The sequence below is a fragment of the Urocitellus parryii genome, chromosome 13 (genome assembly GCF_045843805.1).
Source record: "Urocitellus parryii isolate mUroPar1 chromosome 13, mUroPar1.hap1, whole genome shotgun sequence".
NCBI classification, from domain to species: Eukaryota; Metazoa; Chordata; class Mammalia; order Rodentia; family Sciuridae; genus Urocitellus; species Urocitellus parryii.
The window spans coordinates 21,319,597-21,339,315 of NC_135543.1; the positions used below are offsets into that span (position 1 = coordinate 21,319,597).

The following is a 19,719-nucleotide window of genomic DNA, read 5'->3' on the forward strand; positions in this document are numbered from 1 at the left end:
AAGATTCTGCGTTCATCTGTATTTCTGCTCCAAACTATCTAATATATTCAGCAACAGATGATTTTTTCAGTCAGAATATTTTGTCTATTTCAAGTGAAAACTTTTCAATTATAGTTTTTAGATTTTATTTTGCTTCATCTTTTAGTACATCTTACTTTATGCCTGGGGTATCCATTAACCACCCAAACAAAGTACTCATGTTTAGATTCTCCTCATGAGTCATTGAAAGTCTGCCCTTATTAGCCCTTTGCTAAGCCCAAAAATGTGCAAATGATGGAGAGATGAACCCTCAATGAACTCCCAGTCCAAGCTCTTTAGCTGAGACGAACTTAAGTCATTTTTCCTGGACATCCTCTTTTTTTTACTTAATGCTGTTTCCATCTATTCAGTTTGTTAAGAATCTAGGAGTCACCTCAGCTTCCTGATCCATCTATGAATATATATTAATAGCCATCTCCAGCTTTTGAGGACCTTCCCATCTGTCTGCTTGTTCTTTTTGTACTGTTGTGATAGAAGGCCTTATTCTCTTGCCCAATCCATTACTGATAAACTTTACCAACCATTTTTTTTCCATTCCCAGACTTCCTTCTTGCCACTGCAACTATCAGTCATCCATACTACTTCTAGAATCATCGTTTAAAAACACAAACACAACTATCTTTTACATGTAAGTCATCAACATCCCACATCACGTGGACAAAAGTTCACTTTTCTTTGCATATTCCAAAGGACCCTTTTGACCCAGCCCCTCATCTCTCTCCAACCTTTCTGAACCACCCAAAATTCTCTGAACACAGAGTTTTGCTTCTTCTCTAGGTTCCTATATTTGTGTGTAGTGTTTCTCCTGACAGCCACTCTTTGCCTTTCTTTATGGCTGGACAAAACCAGATTCCAATTTCAAAGTCCATGTCAGCTCAGATGTGATGTCCTTAGCACAGGATTCCTCTGACTCCCATAGAAAGGTCTGCTAAAGGTCTCTGGTGTACCTTCCCTGCTATATGTTGTCTTTACAAGCTCCTGAAAATCATGCCACTTTCTTCCATTCAAAACTTCCTTATACTCGGCGAGAGTAGCAAGAAGTTCTTTTAGGACAATGCTTCTCTTCTCATGCAAAGAAAACTGTACGTTTAGTGAGAGGTTTCCTTGTTCCTGATTTAGAAAAGCAAAAAGGTATTTACCACTGCTCTCAGTTTAATTTCCCCAAAGGTCTTCTTTTTCTACCTAGACAAGTGTGTTAAAGATCTAAACTCTCTGATCAGAATTGGGCTCAAAGGCTCACATTAATAATGAGAAAGAAGGCTCAAGTATGTCAAGAAAACAGGTGGTCTGTGTATTAGAAATTGGACATGGAATTCATGAGACCTAAAGGCTTATGGTTGGGCCACAAATTCTGTCATCCACGCCTCTTTTCATTGAAGATATCAAGAAAATGAGGCAGGAGAGGATGTAAATAAACTACATAGTACATTTATTTCTTTGTTCTCCCAAATATGTGTCATAGTGTTAAAGAGAAAATTAGTTAAATAATCTTTCTTTGTTCAAAAAACATATTCTCATTTTTTGGGTATATTTCTATCTATATACATTGGTCTGACATCTTTCAGAACCAAAAATATCCCATCCCATCTGATTAGCTAGTAGGTCATTATTAGACAGAAACTGGCTTGAGCAATATCAATAAATACGGGGAACTGACTTTTCCATTTGACTTTTCTTGATTTTTAATGGTGTGCATTTTAAGAAAGGTCACTTGAAATTTCAAGTTAATTTGCTTATGTTCTATAATATTTGAAACTCAGGCAGCCATCTAAATAAACAAAAGATATTTTGTCAATGTTCAGGGAAATCAGAGTCACCTCTGGTTCCCTGGTGGATATTTCTTGACACAAAATAACAAAGACAGGTATGCACAGTACATACTAGAAATTTAGGCTTATTTGCTTATTAATTATTATTACAGTCATTTTGTATGAAACTGTATTATAGGTTGAAGTCCTCTAAGCAGATACTTTATTTAAGGAAACTTTCCTTTTCTTTTGGTTTTTAAACTTATTTTGTAACTTGGAACTTTTCTCTTAAAACAAGGAGCAAAATAAAATAAATGGAGCTTTTTAACACAATAGAAGCCCTGTTATTCTGTGTGACAAATGGTACTATCATCCTTCTAAAATGAGATTAGAACAAAAAAAAATTGTACATTAAGCACTGACTCTGTTCAACTTTAGGATCATTACCTCAAAGAATTAAATTTTCTTTGAATAACATCTACCATCTATAATTTGCATCCAAGTTTTAAAAGTCTTTATGCATTTTCTTGGTATCCCATTACTACTGAATAATTAATAGACATTGCAAGTCACTAAGCTTTAATTGCATTTGATAATTAAGATTAGCTTTGTCATATTTATTCCCTGTTAAACTGTGGATTCTCAGTTGGCAGTGAGAATGTGATATTCATTTGAAGACTCTTAAGACATATCACACAACTAGCTTACATGTAGTGATGACCTCTGGTACATTGGGAATTTGGACCGACATTATTTGGTTAGCAGAGTCCTAAAAATTTATATTATGTTCCAATTTTAATAAATTATTATGTTCAACCTTTTCTCCTTTATGTATTATACCCAAACTAGTGTGACTATATTCAAGTCTCAAGCTTTACCCATTCCTTCACCTGAGCAGTTTCCTATGTGGGCAGGATATGGGCTGTCAGTCAATCAAATATTTAGTTGAGAAAGTAGGTTGGAAAATCAGATTCTTTGATAGCTCTGTGACCTTAGACAAAATGCTTAACTCCTCTGTGCAACAGTGTCCTCATCCAAAAAGTAAGGGGAAAATAATTGTACCTCCCTGACTGGATTCTTGGGAGAAGCCAATTAATATATGATTGTAAAACTCTGATGCACCCAGCACTTGGCAAGGAAAGATAAGACTCAATACTTATTTTCCAAATCTGGTTTCCACCACTTTGTTCTCAGTTGATATTAGGGTGATATCTGACATCTTTAAATTTCAATCTTCTAATATATGAAATAAGAACAGTTAAATATTTTAGGCTAAATTATCTGGGAAATGAAAGGACTGATATAGATAGCATTTTTCTCACCTGGTATCTGACGTAAGAAGGTTCTTGAAAATACTGTTTTCTTCTGTATTCTCCTTTACTTCTGCATTCACATAAACCTTACCCTAGGTAGAGCTGATTATAACTCTGTTTTCATGTTCTTTTCCATAAATTTAAATTGCAGGGCTGGGATTGCAGCTCAGTGGCAGAGCACTTGCTTATCAAGTGTGAGGCACTGGTTTCAGTCCTCATCACCACATAAAAACATAAACGAATAAAATAAAGTTAAAATTAAAAAAAATAAAAATTGCACGTGTTTCTAAATTTTCTCATTAGATGGAAAATATTCCAACATAAAGCCTTCTCCGTTGTGTTACTCAGCTTTTTATCACTCTGACCAAATACCCAAGGAAAACAGCTTAAAGAAAAAAAGACTTATTTTCAGAAGATTCAGTTCAGGGTCAGTTGTCTCTATTGCTTTGTTCCTGAGCTGAAGTAGCACACTTGTCAGAAGGGTATGGCACTCAAAAGGTGCTCAAATCCTTAGCTGGTGGCAGCCAGAAAAAAGAGACAGACAGACAGAGAGACAGACACACACACACACATACACACACACACACACACACACACATACACACACACACACACACACACACACAAAGAAAGAGAAAGAGAGAACCAGGAGCAAGATATTGTCCCTGAGGGCATATCCCCAGTGATCTACCTTCTCTATCCATGCCTCAACTGCCTATAATTTCAACCACCTTCCCACTGTCCATTCCAATCATTAATTCACCAAAGGACAATCCACTCACTCATGAACTAATAGGCCTCTTGATCATTCATTTCCTAAAAGCTCTACCTCTGAGTGTTGGTGTACTGGGGACCAAACCTTCACTACTGAGACTGTGGGAACATTTCAGATCCAAACATAACATCCCCTAAGACATTTTAAGTATTCAAAAGAGCAGACAACATTCTGAGTACTTTATCTAAGAGGTCCAAGTAAAAGGCAAAAATCCCATTCACATTTCTAAAACCCCTGATATGCTTCAACACATATTGCTTATTATTTTATTTGCAGATATATAAGTTGATTTCAAAAATTAAAATGACAGTAATTTTCCATTAAAAATATAAATGTAGAGATAAACTTTTATTTAAATTTGTCTTACAAAGTGAGATTATTATATAACATTAAACTCTATTTTATTCTATCTATACAATATATAGAATACGTATTTATTCCACCACATACTTATATTTCTATATTTCCCTTTTATATCTCACTTATTTTTGTATCATACCACATGTTGGGGAAAATATTAAGGGTTAGTGTCCCCCAGAAAGCTCTAAACAATAGTCATGCCTACCAATCTGGTCCTCACAAGAACCAGACCTAACCTAGAGAACAAGTGTGAACAACCACAGGCTTAACTAAAGGTCATTCCATCATGTGTGTTATACCAGAAGTCACATCTTTAGAGCAGATGAACATGACCTCCAATAAAACCTGCTTAACCATAGTGAGGTGTTCTTCTTCATCCCTATAAAAGGATAATCAAAACATTCTCATTCACTGGAAATGGAAAATCACCATTCATTTACATTCATGCTCAGGGCTATGTTAACTCTTCCATGTTCCATCATAGTAGACTCCAAAGGGATCTTGGCAATTCAGGTATTTTACAACGTGTTCTACTTGCCCATTATGTTGATAACATCATCTTAATCAGAGCTGTTAAACAAGAATAGGCAAGTCTATGAGAGGCTTTGGTAAAACACATATGCTCAGAAAGGGAGAGATAAACTTGTGAGCACATGATGGTTCACCATTCCAGCAGAGATTTTCGAGGCACTTAAGTGATTTGTAAATGAGGAGAGATTTTAATATCTCATACTTCCATAAACTAAGAAAGAATCACAATGCCTGTTAGGAATTTGGGTTTTTAAGGCAGCATTTTCTTCTCATCCACTCACTGGATAATGGAAAAGACTGCTACTTTGTGTAGAGTGATCCACAGTCAAAACAGGCAGTGTAGCAGGTCTAGTCTATGGTGTCAGTGGTTCTACAGGGGGCAAAGAACCTAATTCCCAATAGTCTTTATACTATTGGTGGTAGGGGAAAAACTGTGTAGAGATCATGACAAGCCCCAATAAGGAAATCATAACATAAACTCTTAGGGTTTTGCAGTGAAATCCTGACAAATGGAGCAGGTAAGTATAATTCATTTCTGGCAGCATACTCAACTCTGTTAGAGGAAAAAAAGTGCCCAGCCAGGCAAAAATCAACTGGCCAAGTATCCAGAATTGCTCATCATGAACTGGGTTATCTGAGGCACATCAAGTCATAAGGTCAAGTGGGACTGTCATCAATTCACAGTAAAACAAAACTGTTATGCTTGGCATGAAGCTCAAGCAGGATGAGGGGCATAATAACAGGGACCCAGCACTGTGTGTGTTTAATCACCTTGTGTAAGTACTTCCCCTCAACTCACTGATGAGCAGGTGACTGAGGCAGAAAAGACCAAGCTCAGTCAGCTTGGCATATGGGCATACTGAGTCACATGATCACTGCTCTCTATCCTCACTTAGGGACAGCTTTGAAAGAAAGTGTAAAGAGGACATTTCCCAGTAGTCAGAATGTTGGGAACTCAGGGCAACTGTCTATGAAAAAGCACAGGGTTCATGGCAATACCAATTGCATTTACCCTTTTTTTCCAGGGTGTAAGACTGACCTGCATCTTAGAATAGTTTTTTTTTTCTTCCTAGAATTAGTCTCATAAAGTGAGTATACTTGTGTGGCACAGGGGAGAACTGTATTTGATATCTTGGTCTCCTCTTTAGGGTGTGACACTCATTCCTCCTGCTGGAGACTTTGTTGGTGACTGATGGCTCCTCATTAAATCCATCTCTAGTAATTGCCTTTAGCTAAACAGAGCCAGTCCACTTAAGTCACACCTGTCTCTGGGGGCAGAATAGTAAGAGCTCCCTGTGGGTTCAGGAGAGTTCTTTGTTGTGACTTCATTGTAATTTATTTTTCCATACCCTTTAAATAAGTGCTATTTTGACATTGCTGTACCAATGCTAATATTATCACATTTGCAGTGAAAAATTGCACATATGTAATTTTAGCTATTGTAATTTATGTATCGGTTACTCCTTTTACACTGATAATTTGAAATTATTTGATAGTATATCAGAATGTGTGTGTGGGGGGGTGCGTGTGCGTGCACGCACAGGTGCATATATGTGTGTGTAAATAGCTCCCATCAAAAGGGGATTGATTTATAGTTAAAAGATGAAAATATAATACAATATTCAGGTTTGATGTAAAAATTAACATTTTTCTGACTTTATAGAACTAAACACACACACACACACACACACACACACACGCACACACAGGTCACTCTTTGGTATGTTTACCACTGAACTATGATGTAATCAATATTTATGATTCCATCAAGTTTTCCATATTGTATGGATTCACAGTTATTACTGGTCTCAGTGCATTTCATATTACTCCCAAGTTCATTTCTAATTTCAAAGTCTGCCATACAGTCATATCCTCTTGATTAGCACTGAGCCTTCTTTGTGTTTGAAGCGCACACTGAATGACGGACAAGGTGAATGACAAGTCTTTATTTGCTAAGAAACCTCTGCCTGCATAGAACTGGATGAGCAAGTCATTAAAAAGAAGCAGAAACCTTGCTACAAATCTTTCCAGAGATACATTGAGTTATGACTTTTTCCTTAACCTTGTTCACTGGACAAAAAATCTAAAATTTAAATGGTCACTGTCATTGAAATATTTGTTCATTAGTTATTTTCTTGGTAGGTGGAAAAATGTTCTAGAAGAAAGCTATCATTTAATCCATCCCAATATATGCCTCCTATTTTTCTTGAAACTAAATAAAAAACAACAGAGGACTTTATAATAGCTAACATTTGTGGAGCAATTTACAGCCTACAAATCCCTTTTAAATACATACATTGCACTAAATTTTGGAGACAATTATCTTGGAGACAGCTAAGGAAATAGAGACTTGGAAATGTCAGGCAATATTGTCAAAGAATCTATTCACAAATATGTTGTATTTTCCAGTATATTTTTAAATCTCTATAAGTTAACAGGGTAAAGACGTGGAGCTCAAATGTGGACACATCTCCTCTAACAGGTGAATGTTATATGGTTAAAGATAAAATTACCAATTTATGCTAAACCTACGTATAAATGAAACTCTCATGGAAAGTTGCTACATTGAGGAACAATATTTCTCAAAGGCATGGAAAACTCCAAGGTAGGAAAAAAAGAACATAAATTACTTTCCTCTTATCTGTATTTTTACCTTAGCAAGCAAAAATAATAATTTTTAATTGTTTGAATAAATTTATGGCCATATATATGGAAGTTAATAACCATTTCACAAAAAATAGCTGTGTATCTTCTTGGCTACAATTAATTGCTTATGTTTGTAAAAGAAAATACTCTCAGAAAGCTTATGAGCTATAAGATCATAATGGAAATTTGTTTCAAGAATACCAAGTCTTAAGTTTATTCATTTAAACTGAAAGATGGAACTCTAAAGAGAAACAGGTTTTAATGAGCATTTTAAATTTTGTCTAATGACTTCTTTTTTCAGGTTCACTAACAAATTCATCTAGTACATAAAATTGGCTCCTAAATTATTTACAGAAAACAAGAAACAATTTTATCTTTCACAAGTAAGTATTTACATCACAATAATGCCTCTCATATTAAGAGACAGAAAATCAACTTAATTGGCCACTAGTGACCATTAAGAATACATCCCTAACTTTAGCTACATTTTCTCTCTTACATAGTTGCTTAGGTGTTGTTAAAATAACAAATTCTAACAGATCTTGAAGTTATGACTAATGTATAAGTTTTTAATGTTTCACATAATAATGTATCAGTTTCAAATGTATCATGTAATTCCAGTGAACTATGCAAAAGTAAACATTTAGTAAGAACAGTAACATAAGTTGCAGTCAATATATAATTATATGTGTATGCATGGAGATAATCTTCTTGCCATTTGGATTTCTAGATAGTCTTCTCCTATCAATAAGAAACAACTCAGGAAGCAAATCCAACAGACTTTTGATTTTATGTTTTAGTGTTCATGATCAGACTTAAATATTTTTCCTAATTCATGCTGTATGATATACTGCCTTAATAAAATGTTTAAAATTCAACATCATTTGTAATATGTAACCTTTTCCAGGGGAGGACAGGTAATTGATAACAGTTCTCATTTTTCTAAATGTCTAACCAATATATTTCCTCTACTTCAGTATGACTCTATTTGTTGCCAGGGGTAGAGAAAAAAATAAATCTCACATTAGAAAATGTTCAATATTAACATGAGACACACATTGCATATTTAATTCTTATGTAGAAGGCATGATTCGATAGCTTGCCCAAGAAAATCTACATTTTAGGGAATATTTATAATAGCATTTATTCTGTGATCATATGGATTTTCCTTCCTCATAGCCTTTATGTACCTAGTAGAATATGAGGAAGACCTCATTTCTTCCCATGATAATTTTATGCAATCTTCAGCTATTCCTGCCATTTTATTAGACACATTCCAGGTACACAGTCTCCTATCATAGGTGTAATCCCAGGTCCATGGGCCTCCTGTTCTCCTCTCTATAGTCAGTTACTTTTGATGATTTTCCACTGTAGACACCAGGAAGAGGTGGAATGCCACCCAGCAGCTAGAATCAGAATAAGGAACTCAGAGATATCTGTTGTCTTATCTCTCTCTTATTTGCTCCTGCTCTCTGCTCTCCTCCAGCAAACCTAGATACTTGCTAACTTCTCCACCCAGCTATCAAATAGTCTTAATTACTATCTACCTACACTTCTGTTAAGTATATGGCAACCAGGGGATAATTAATTCATCACCATTTACTAGACCAATAAGATCTAAACTTACTTCTCACCCTTTTCCAGTTCTGGCTATGGAAGTGACATTCTGTGATGCTTAATACATTTTAAGGTCAGGGGCAGCTGGCTATTTCCTTAATAGTGGACTTGGAGCTCTTGATAATCTCTTTAAATGATTCCTACCAATTTTCTATGCCAATATTCTAACCATTATGTCATTCTACCCTCTCAAAAATAATCAAAATTAAAAACAAAAAATATAACTAGGTTTTACAAAAAATTAACATATTGTAAATGATATAAATCAATTAAACCATTTTAACCTGCATTCACCCCCACTTACATAATATGGCTATGTTTTTTTGATGTACACATAAAGTTTTAAGTATGCAATAGGTCATCCTCTGCGTATGCATGTATGTTTGACTATGTGTGTGTGTATACATGTGAGTATATATGTGTACGTATATTGTGTTCATGAGTGAGGGTATGTTAGGTGTACATATACAGAATATGTATACACACAGATGGATGGCAGTATGGAAGTGTGATATGTTGTTACAGGGTTAGTTGAACACCATTACTAATACAACCTCTTCTGGGATAATGATTTTTTAAAATGTCATTGATATCCATCTTTACCTAGATGAAAACATGTACGCATTTCAAGTATTTTTCCCAAACTTGTTTTTTGAAAAGAAAAAAAAAATTATTAACAAAGTTTAATTTAGTATATTATGTTTAGTTTATTTCCTAAGTCACTAGTGGCTCAAGAGGGAATAGCTAACTACATATAAAAGATTATGCTGAAACTTCATTAGACTCACATAGCTATTCACTGGTGATGGACACTGGCTCGAACAGATTATTGTCTGTATTTCACCCAGAGCAGATTGCTGTGGTTACCTAAGTAACTCTCGGCTACCAGCCTGTGGACAGGCCGAGGCCGAACAGCTGGGCTATGCAGACCCACAATGTGCCTCCAAATGCATGGTGACCGTTTATTGTCAAAACTTAAACAGAAAGGGCTATGTTCTTCCCACCAGAGTCTGCCTCCTTGCTAAATTTATATTTATAGCTGGCCTCTCCACCATCTGTGCACACAGCCTACACTGTGTCTCTGAGGAATTGGAGTGGCATTATTTGAAGACCTGATTAAATAGCCAGGAAAAAGCAATCCATCATTTATAAAGGGGGAAATGTAAGACCGTCACAATGGTGTCCTGTCCACGCTTTCAGATTTTTGTTTTCATTTCTGTTCCTTTCTTCCTAATCCAATGCCAAATACAATGAACACAGACCAAGAGCATGGCTGACAACACACTACCACCTAGATGGGAGAAGAAAGGATCATCAAGATTCTCCGAGGCTGGTGGTAGCAGGGAGGCCAATGACATTTCTACCGAGGAGAGCCTTGTTCCTTTATGATCACACAGAAGGAAGCAAATCAAGACCCAAGAAGATTGTAAGATACCTGTAAGATAGGACTACCTGTTGCAGCTTCCTGGAGAGTAAGTGAATTGGAATGTCTATAACTGGTTCATTGGGTGGGTGTGATCTGAGCTACTGGAGTATTTAAAAGAAAAGACCTTTATTTTTTTTCCTGTTATCTTCTTCCAAACACACCCTGTCAGCCCTGTTTGCAGTGTACTTCAATTATCTGGCCCCAAGAGTCAGATACCTTGAAGAATTTACAATACCTTGGAGTCTTTAAAAATAAAACAAAATGAACAAATGAACAGAAATCGCACAGCAGGAACATATACATATTTACATACTCATACATACACAAGAACAGACATATACTCTGGTGGAATATAAATCAACATTTTAAACTAATATTCAATTTAAAGCTTCTCCTCATCTTACAAAGCTGACCTGTGATCACAGATAGGCAAAGGGGATGCTGAACTCTCTCTCCCTGTGTTCCTGTTCATTCAGTCTATTGCCTTCCTCTGCTTCCCCTTCCTTCCTCTGTTTCTCCAGGGTCAGAGAGGGAATATGGATTTGGAATGTAGGATTGGGAATATGGATTTGGAATGTCTCACCATGTTTTCTCAAAAGCCCACCATCCTAGATGGCCTCTGCATGCCTCCTTTTTGTGGGACAGTTTATTGGATTTGTCCAAGACCCTGGACCATGGAAATTCCTTCACTTGGCCCTTCTTGAAGTTGGGAAGGCAATTTCTGTCTGACTTTCTGTTCCAGGTCCCAGCTCAGCTCCATACCCAGCTTTGTTCCTTTATTGTCCTTGGGTTGGAAAATAGTTCTGCAGTCAGGACCTCTGGGGCACAGTCTGAACCTGAAATGTTCACTTCTGATTTCTTTAGATAGAACACACACTGGTTCTTCCCAGGGTGGAAATGCAGATTCTTCCCACTGCTAACCTCTCCTTTCTCCCTTGTACATTGAAAGCAGCTTCAGATAGATTTTAGCCACAGTCTGTTGTCCATTTCCCATGTTACAGTCATCCCCAGCCGAGTTCATGTGTACATCACACACACACACACACACACACACACACACACACACAGACAGGATATTCTCAGTGTCTCCACAGAGCAAAATGAGAACTTCTAACTCTTTACAGTCCAGAACTTCAAAGACGAATCCTCCGTTCCTTGGGACAGTTGTAGGAGATGATCATTGGTCCTCAAGGCCTACAAGGGATACCTCTACCTGCTTAAGAAATATGAGGTGATAGCTCACATCTTCCTGCACTGTATGTCCTTAGTTCAACAGTCAAGGTTAACTACAGCTCTCTTGGATGAGTTGTGCAGCAGCCAGTGTTAGTTTCAACAAGGCCATATTAATTGTTGCCAACTAAAGGTTGGCATGGTTCTCAAAGCATAATTCAGACTGGAAATCCTAATTTTAGAGGTTTCCTTTCTCTCACTTATCCATTATTTGCTCTTCAGAAGAAAACATACTTAACCACACAAATGGAGCTCATCCAACACAAAGCTCACACTAAATGGAGGGAAAAGAAGTGGTTCTTCACAAAAATCAGACTCTTGAACCAGAGCTAACTGTTTTTTCTATTCCTAGATAGTCTTGTTCCTTTACACATCTGGGGCTATTGTTCTGTAGCTGCTTTTTATTTTATTTTATTTTTTTCATTCAGGAAGAAAAGATAAAGTTTCACGTTTGTGAGCTTCATTATGTGAGTCTTCAGAAAATTGACCAGGGATACAAAGGATATGAGGCCCATTTTAAAATGATAAAAAACAAAGACCATGTTGCATATATTTCAACTACTTTCTATAAAGCTTACTTCAGAACAAGATGAAGTCAAGAGTGAGATATATCAGAAAGAAGACCTAACCAAATTGAAATTTACCTAACAAACATGATATGAAAACTTTTTAGAGAAAGTATTAATATTTAATAGTATTTGGGTCTATGTAAATAACTGCTCAGTTACTGCTTTAAGAAAATATGTTTTAACGTTTTTAGTGTTAAATATTTCAGAGCAATCAATCTGATCATATGTTTATTCTTTCTTTCCTTCTCTGTACCCTCCGTCAACTCTGGGAGGACCATGCTACTATAGGAATATTATATGATATGTTCAATATAGTTTTATGGTGGTTTTCAATACATCACCATTTTAACCCTCTAGAAGACAACAGAACAGAATGGAATAAAAAAACTTATCAATTGTAGCAAAAAAGAAAAGATAACTGACCTTGCTTTTAAGTGGTTATTCCTGCTATTTTTTTTCCACCAGTTTCACAAATTTAAGTCTATATAAATATATGTTTGTTCCTTACATAAATTTATATGTATGCATATATATAACTAAATATTCATATAATATAAATGTAATACATGTTCTATTTCATTTTTATATGAAACACTGGGAAGAAAGACAGACTACAAAAGACAGAGATGACAATAATTTAGTGTTTATCTTGGAAATAGAGGCCCTATTGTTCATGGTGACTTTTATTTCCCAGAAGGTAGACAGATAAAACTTTCATGAAATTTTCTAGAGGGAATACATGCATCTATACCTTAATTAATTAAATAATTTCGTATTGAGAATTAAGGAAAGCAACATGAATTTTACAAGTGGATCGTGCATAACTGTGACTCTAGACCCCAGACAAAGTCCCCATCATCTTACCAGGCTTAGGGACAATGAGCTGCGCACTGGTTTGGGCATTGCCAGCCTCGTTTTCAGCCACACATTGATAAAAGCCTTCATCTGACTTCACCACACCAAGAATCCGTAGGTTGCTTTCTCCCTGGGGGTGGGGGTGGGGCGGAGAGAAAGAGCAGATGAGATCATTTAAAAAGTAAAAACAAAATCCTCAAAGTGAAAAGATGACCATAAACCCAAAAATAAAATTTAATAAAACATGACAGAAGAAACAAAAACAAGGAGGCCATGGGGGTTCTCATCCCCACAGATATGCACCAGGCTACCTGGGAAAGTCATACATTCTCAACATTCTTCTGAATTCATGAGCACCAATTCCGCCTAATTCTACAATGAAAATATGCTCAGAAAAGAACACTTCATCCTCAAAATCCAAATTATCAGTCAAAAGAAAGGTCTTCATTTAGGTAGGGAAGGAACAAAGATTTGTACCCAAATAAATGAACTTGCTTTACTTATTATTGAAGGAAGCTAGGTTTAGAAGCTACTCAGGAAAAATAAAATAAGACAGAATGCGAACAAAACACTTATCTTTGAAAATTCTCAGGCACAGTATATCTAGGTTACATATTTTTTTGCGATTGTTTATCCCCCCAAAAAAGTATCTGAAAAATCCTATAAAATAGTAATTGCTTTGACATCTGAACTTTTAAGGATTTGGAGAGAGGGGTACAGTGGCTGTTTTCTACGTAAGTCTTATTGTTCTATAGCCAAAATATTTCACCTGCAGAAATCTATGGGTGAAATACACCAATGTTAACTACTTTTTAAAATAAATTGAGCCACCATCTTATTCAAGGATGGATGATAAAACGATCTAGAGATAGCATTTAATTATACAAACTGAGTTTATCTTCAATATTAGTGGAAGAATTAGTTCAGTAAGTGAGACATGTTAAATCACTTCCCCTGAAGTCATTAAGAGATAAATATTACCTCATGGGGAATTCTTAATTGTTTTTAGTGTCTTGTAGTCAATTCTCAGCTGATGTAAAATTCTTAGATAAAGCTGGCTAACTTCTAATTAACAATTCTCATATAAGTTACTATATGCGCTCCGTGTTACATGTTCGACACACAATGGCTCTCAGATTTCGGAATTATTGAGGAAATATTTTTAAGCACAATTTAATGTGAGTAAGGCACATGATGTACATTTTTCTTTCACCTTAAGAAAAGAAACATTTAAATAGGTTGGCTGTAATGAGTCATGCTGGGAGGAAGATTATTCTAACTGTAGAAAAAATAAATGTCGCATTTTATCATGAGTCCTTCAGGGCCTCAACAATTTCCTTTATATGCAAGTACCATATATTTTAGGCATGCAGAACACTTTTCAAGTTTCCCAATGGCAGGTCATTTTTAATTCAGTGGGAGTGGAGACAGCATTGCACTTCAAGGAAGAAATGGATTGGTGTGGCATTCGAATGTTAAATGTTCCCCTCTCTTACTCTATTCCCAACCAATTAAACAGATGCAATTAAAAGTGAAAAATGGTAAGTGATGATAGAAGTGATAAAAGTATGGTTTATGGATTTATTCCTGAAGAATCTGTATGGTATGCCAAAATACATACACAAAGAGATGAACATTTCAGAATGCCACCTGATTGTAGAAGAGGCATTTACCAACAAGAGCCAGTGTAACATCATAGGGAGAGTCGGTGCCTGGCCCCACAGGGGAACCTACATCAGTTTCCTTTTGGTTTGGGAGACATGGCTTTTGAGACAGGTCTTCTTTGACAGGGTCATGTTTGTATTTCAAACATAAGATATGTGGACCTAAACCCCTCTCTCTCTCTCTTTTTTTTTTTTTAGCTGTAAATTTTCTTGATATTGGGAAGGCGCTTTTTATATTTCTCATGTCTGAACACAAAAGCTTTGATTCTAACCTACACCTAAGGAGGAGTTTGCATAAAGCATTTTCAAGGGACCAAAGAATTCTGTTGGTAATAGCAAAAACAACATTGGTAGGCATGGAACATTCATGATGTACTATGACAACTCATTGAATATAGTACCAGTATCCCTATTATCTCCCACAAGGAAAGAGATAGGGATCCATGAGAACGATTTCTTTTAGCTTCAGTTCAATTCAATGCTAAAAGTTACAAAGAAATGTGAACTCTGAGACTCATGGCCTCTCTATTACTGCTATGAATACTATCACTATCTCCATTATTACTGCTCATGTAGAATTGGCTTGTACAATCTGAAAAAAATAACAAAGAAATGAAATCTATATTTATTATCAAAGTAAAATGACCAAAATCGTAAGTATCGTGTCTTATTGAAAATTAACTGCAATTGATAAAACTTAAAGAAATAAGAAAATCCTGGCTTACAATAGACTAGAACTGGGTTCTAATTTCTTTTCTATGAACCCATTTGGAAAGTCAAGGCCCTCTGTGTTTTCTGTTTGTTTGGTTTAAAGCCTTTTCTATAAAATAGGGGATTGGACTGTTTGGTTGCTATTTTTGCACACCACCCCCACCACCACCACCACCCAAAAATCTAAGTCTAGAAATCATTTACTTTTCAGAATATTTTCCTAATATATCATTAAAATTCCCAACAAAAACTTATTTTCCCAGAAAAGAATAGCAAATGGAAAAAAAAAGTAAACAGTAAATGGGGCTGTTAAACTAATATTAAAAATAATAAAGATAATTACCACTATCTGAAAATAATCACTAGGTATGACCACATCTCCATTCTTCATCCAATTCACAGTGGGCACAGGCTTTCCAGAGACTGCGCATTCAAACTCAATATCCATGCTTTCATAGGCATAGAGGTTGGAAGGGTGATTTAAAAACCATGGCGGAACTGCAAAGACAGGAAAAAAAAAAAAAAAGTGAGTGGAAATGTGAACTTGCAGGCCCAGCTCTTCACAGCCTCAAAAACATTTGCTCTGGGATAGAAAATAATTGCCATTCAATCCAGTCCCCAAATCCTCAGCTGATGACACAATAACTACAGTAGAATATATCTTCATCTTCATGTCCCAAATACAAGCAAACAGTTACAGTTAATAGTATTTTAATACAAGGTAAGGAGAAAAATTAACTTGGGTAAAAAAGAGAACCTATATAATAAGTATTCTAAATACCCAAGAATTTGTACCCAATTGACCTATACATTGAAAAGCATTTAAACCTATGGAAACTATGCTGAGGGAGATGTCACAGAGAATGAGTAAGTGAGGTTTCCCTGTCCTTCCAGAGTTTCACTAGGATTTAGTTGATATGATGAACTTATTCTCTATTGAAACCAGCTATAGTGATAGGGAACAAGAAATGACTATCATCTTTGCTGTGGCCACATTCCTAGTGTTCTAGCAACCATCCATTGTAGTATTTCACTCCCCTGAATTATTTTCTCAGCATGGTATGTGATGCTAATTTAATTTATTAATTACCAGAATACTAGTTACTCACTCTATAATGAAAATTTTCAATTGAAAAATATTATAAATATATAACATCTTTGCTAATGAACGGCTCTGGCTCAGTTCCTCAAAACGATTCCTTGGAGAGATTTTTTTTTTTAAAGTAATTTTCCTCCTCTTCTGTGGGGAAACTAAAAGGGAAGTCAGACTTGAATATTCCAATTGCCTGAGAAGCCAGATTAAATTCACAGAGACGTAGCAGCAATGATCTTGGTTCACACAGGAAATAGATGTGTATTTTTAGTAGGCATTTTCAAAGCCAATCTCTGTTTCTGTCATTGTTGTAACTATGTTCAATGAGTAACTAAAAGAACAAAAAATCATCTCTTTCCAACCACCAACAGCAAAACTTTCCCATGTTGCCCATGTTCAGTTGATGATGTCCATTGCCTTCTAGAAAAATGGGAGAGTCAGCAAATGCACCCAGGATTTCAATTCTCAATCTCTTTCTTTCTCTCCTTGTCTGTTGTGCTCATTTGTAACTAAAAATTTGAACTTAGAGTTCTAAGTCATTTTTATATTCTTTCTTAGTGTCAAGCTAATTTAGGTAAGCATTAATTAATATTCATGGAATAAAAAACATGACCATAAATGTGTCTGAGAGCTGTTCCAAACATTGTATACAGGGAGAAAAATTTATGTATTTATTATTGATAGTATTATTAGTAAAATAAGAATTTTTGATTTCTTGGCCAAATTTACTGACATGAACCCAAAGACATCAGAAATATTTATTGACTGTCTCTGAGGAGATATATTAATAGAATGTTTTAAATTCTGTTCTCAGTTTTCGAAAAGATTTTGGTGAATTGTTTATTTACTAGCCAATAGCCAATATTTCCTGACAGCAGACAATACACAATTTGTTAGTACAAATGCTTTTTATTTATTATTCTCACCACAACTCTCTGAGGCAGGATCTATTATCCCTATTTTATAAATTAAGAGGTTGTGTTTAAATATCTTTCCTGAAAGTACACAACTTATAATTGTGGAGCCAGACAGTCTGACTCCCCTGCCCACATTCTGAACTACTTGGCTATGATTGTCTCTTTTGCCACTTGAAAATTCAGGTGGAAGGATAATGTCTCTGCTGTCTCAGAGATGATGGAGATAACCAATTAGAGCTATTTTTAAATAGAGCACCATGTTGTCAATCTCTATTCTCTCTTAACTCCTTCCTTCCTGGGGTCATGGAGACTCCCAGAGTCTGCCCATCTTGAGCTTGCAGTTTTATCAGAAGTTTTGAGTTCATTATGTTTACATCAGAGTGTTTCCAAATTTTTGTCATATACATTGTATCTAGAGAGTAATTTACTAGGTTGAGACCAAAATTTAAATATATACACTTAAGTACATATCTGGAGACACACACACACACACACACACACGAGAGAGAGAGAGAGAGAGAGAGAGAGAGAGAGAGGGAGATACAAATCAAATGAAATAGATGAAAATAGGTAGAATAGAAAATTTTAGTAGTATTAAAAAAAGAGGGAGAATACCAAATTTATACTGAAGAAAGTAAAGAGAACAGAAGGTTTAAGAGTCAGATTAGACTGTTTTTAAATTCCAGACTCTCTACTCAACACTAGGATCTCCCATACTGCCCCCATCTATTACCTAGAGATGAGACGTGAAGGTAGGGACAGTTAATGCTTGTAAAGATCAACAAAATTGTAAGTTAATACAACAATAGAAAAGCATATCAGAGTGCATTACCCATACCATAGTTATTTTATTGTATATAAACATTTAAATAAATAAACACATAAATATGTGAGCATATCTTTTGTGTGTATGTGTGTAGCCTTTTGCTGCTTTTTTTCAATAATGTTATTTGCTGATTTTCCAGTTACAGTTGCCTCTTTGCACTCCTAATGTCAAAAATAGCGGATGTGTCAGTCAACTTTGTGTCACTCTGACCAAAAGACCTGACAAGAGCAACTTAGAGGAGGAACAGGTTACTTTGGCTCACAGTTTCAGAGGTCCAGTCAAGGGTAGAAGGTCTCCATAACTCTGAACCATGGTGAGGCATAATATCCTGATGGAAAGTGGCTCAGTTTATGACAGCCAGGAAGTAGAGAGAACTTGAGTGCAAGGATCCAGGGATAAAATAATCCCTGCCTGGTGACCTCCTTCCTCCACCCATGCTCTGCCTTCCTACAGTTACCACCCATCAATCCATTCATATTATTAATCTATTAAAGGGATTAATCCACTGATTAACTTTCTTCTCTCGTAATCTAATAGTTTCATCTCTAAATATTCCTGTAATGCCTCACATGTGAGCTTTTGGGGGACACCATGTATCTAAATCAATCAGGACAGTACCCATCACATAATGGGATTCCTTAAAAAGAGATTATTAAGTTAAAGTGGTTGTTATTTTCAAAAGTTTCATAGAAACTCACACTCTTTCCCAAATTGAAGGGGTTTAGGAATCATCTTTCTACTTATTAACTCTCAATAGAATAAATAATGTATAGTTGACCACATAGTGAATTCCCCCCAAAATATTTTTACTGATTAATAAAATATAATAACTTCTGATTAATTATGGACATGATTTGATTTATGCATGTAATTTTAGTGCTAATACTATAAGTACAATTAGTCTTTGCTTAAAAAATAGAGATGAGTCCTGATCTATGTTCTGTAACTTTCTCGTGTTTTTTAGACTCTTAGCATTTATGATGGACACCTTTTATTCCCTGGATGTCTTAATATATTTATTTCTATATCAGGTTTTCCAGATTTTACACTATATCATGTAGCAGGTGAGAATAAAAAAAAAAGGTTCTCTGATTTACAAAGGGATGATAAAGCATCAAAAAGCACTACGTGCATCCTCAGTGGATGAATGTCCCACTTTTCTGAAATACACTATGTTGGGCAATCTTATCAGCTATCAGTAAATTACATGGTAAGACAAGGGCTAATGATTCCTACTCATATCTCAGTACTTAATACAGTGTTTCATCCTCAGCATATGTTCAACCCAGATTTGCTGTTGACACTAATAACTCAACAAAATGTACATTTTTACCCTTTGCTACAAAAACATTGATCCAAGATGAAGTTTGAACAATGTCATGGAAAACATCCACAAATC

General features: G+C 35.7%; 1 protein-coding gene across 1 annotated transcript in view; it reads right to left on the reverse strand.

Moving 5' to 3' along the window:
• The window catches only part of Dcc (DCC netrin 1 receptor), a 1,056,042-nt gene that overhangs the window by 399,081 nt on the left and 637,242 nt on the right, over positions 1 to 19,719 (reverse strand). The window contains exons 6-7 of the mRNA XM_077792339.1: positions 15,828 to 15,982; positions 13,119 to 13,239 (exon numbers count right to left, since the gene is read on the reverse strand). Coding sequence (XP_077648465.1) covers positions 13,119 to 13,239; positions 15,828 to 15,982 — 276 coding nt within the window. The remainder of the gene's footprint in view (positions 1 to 13,118; positions 13,240 to 15,827; positions 15,983 to 19,719) is intronic.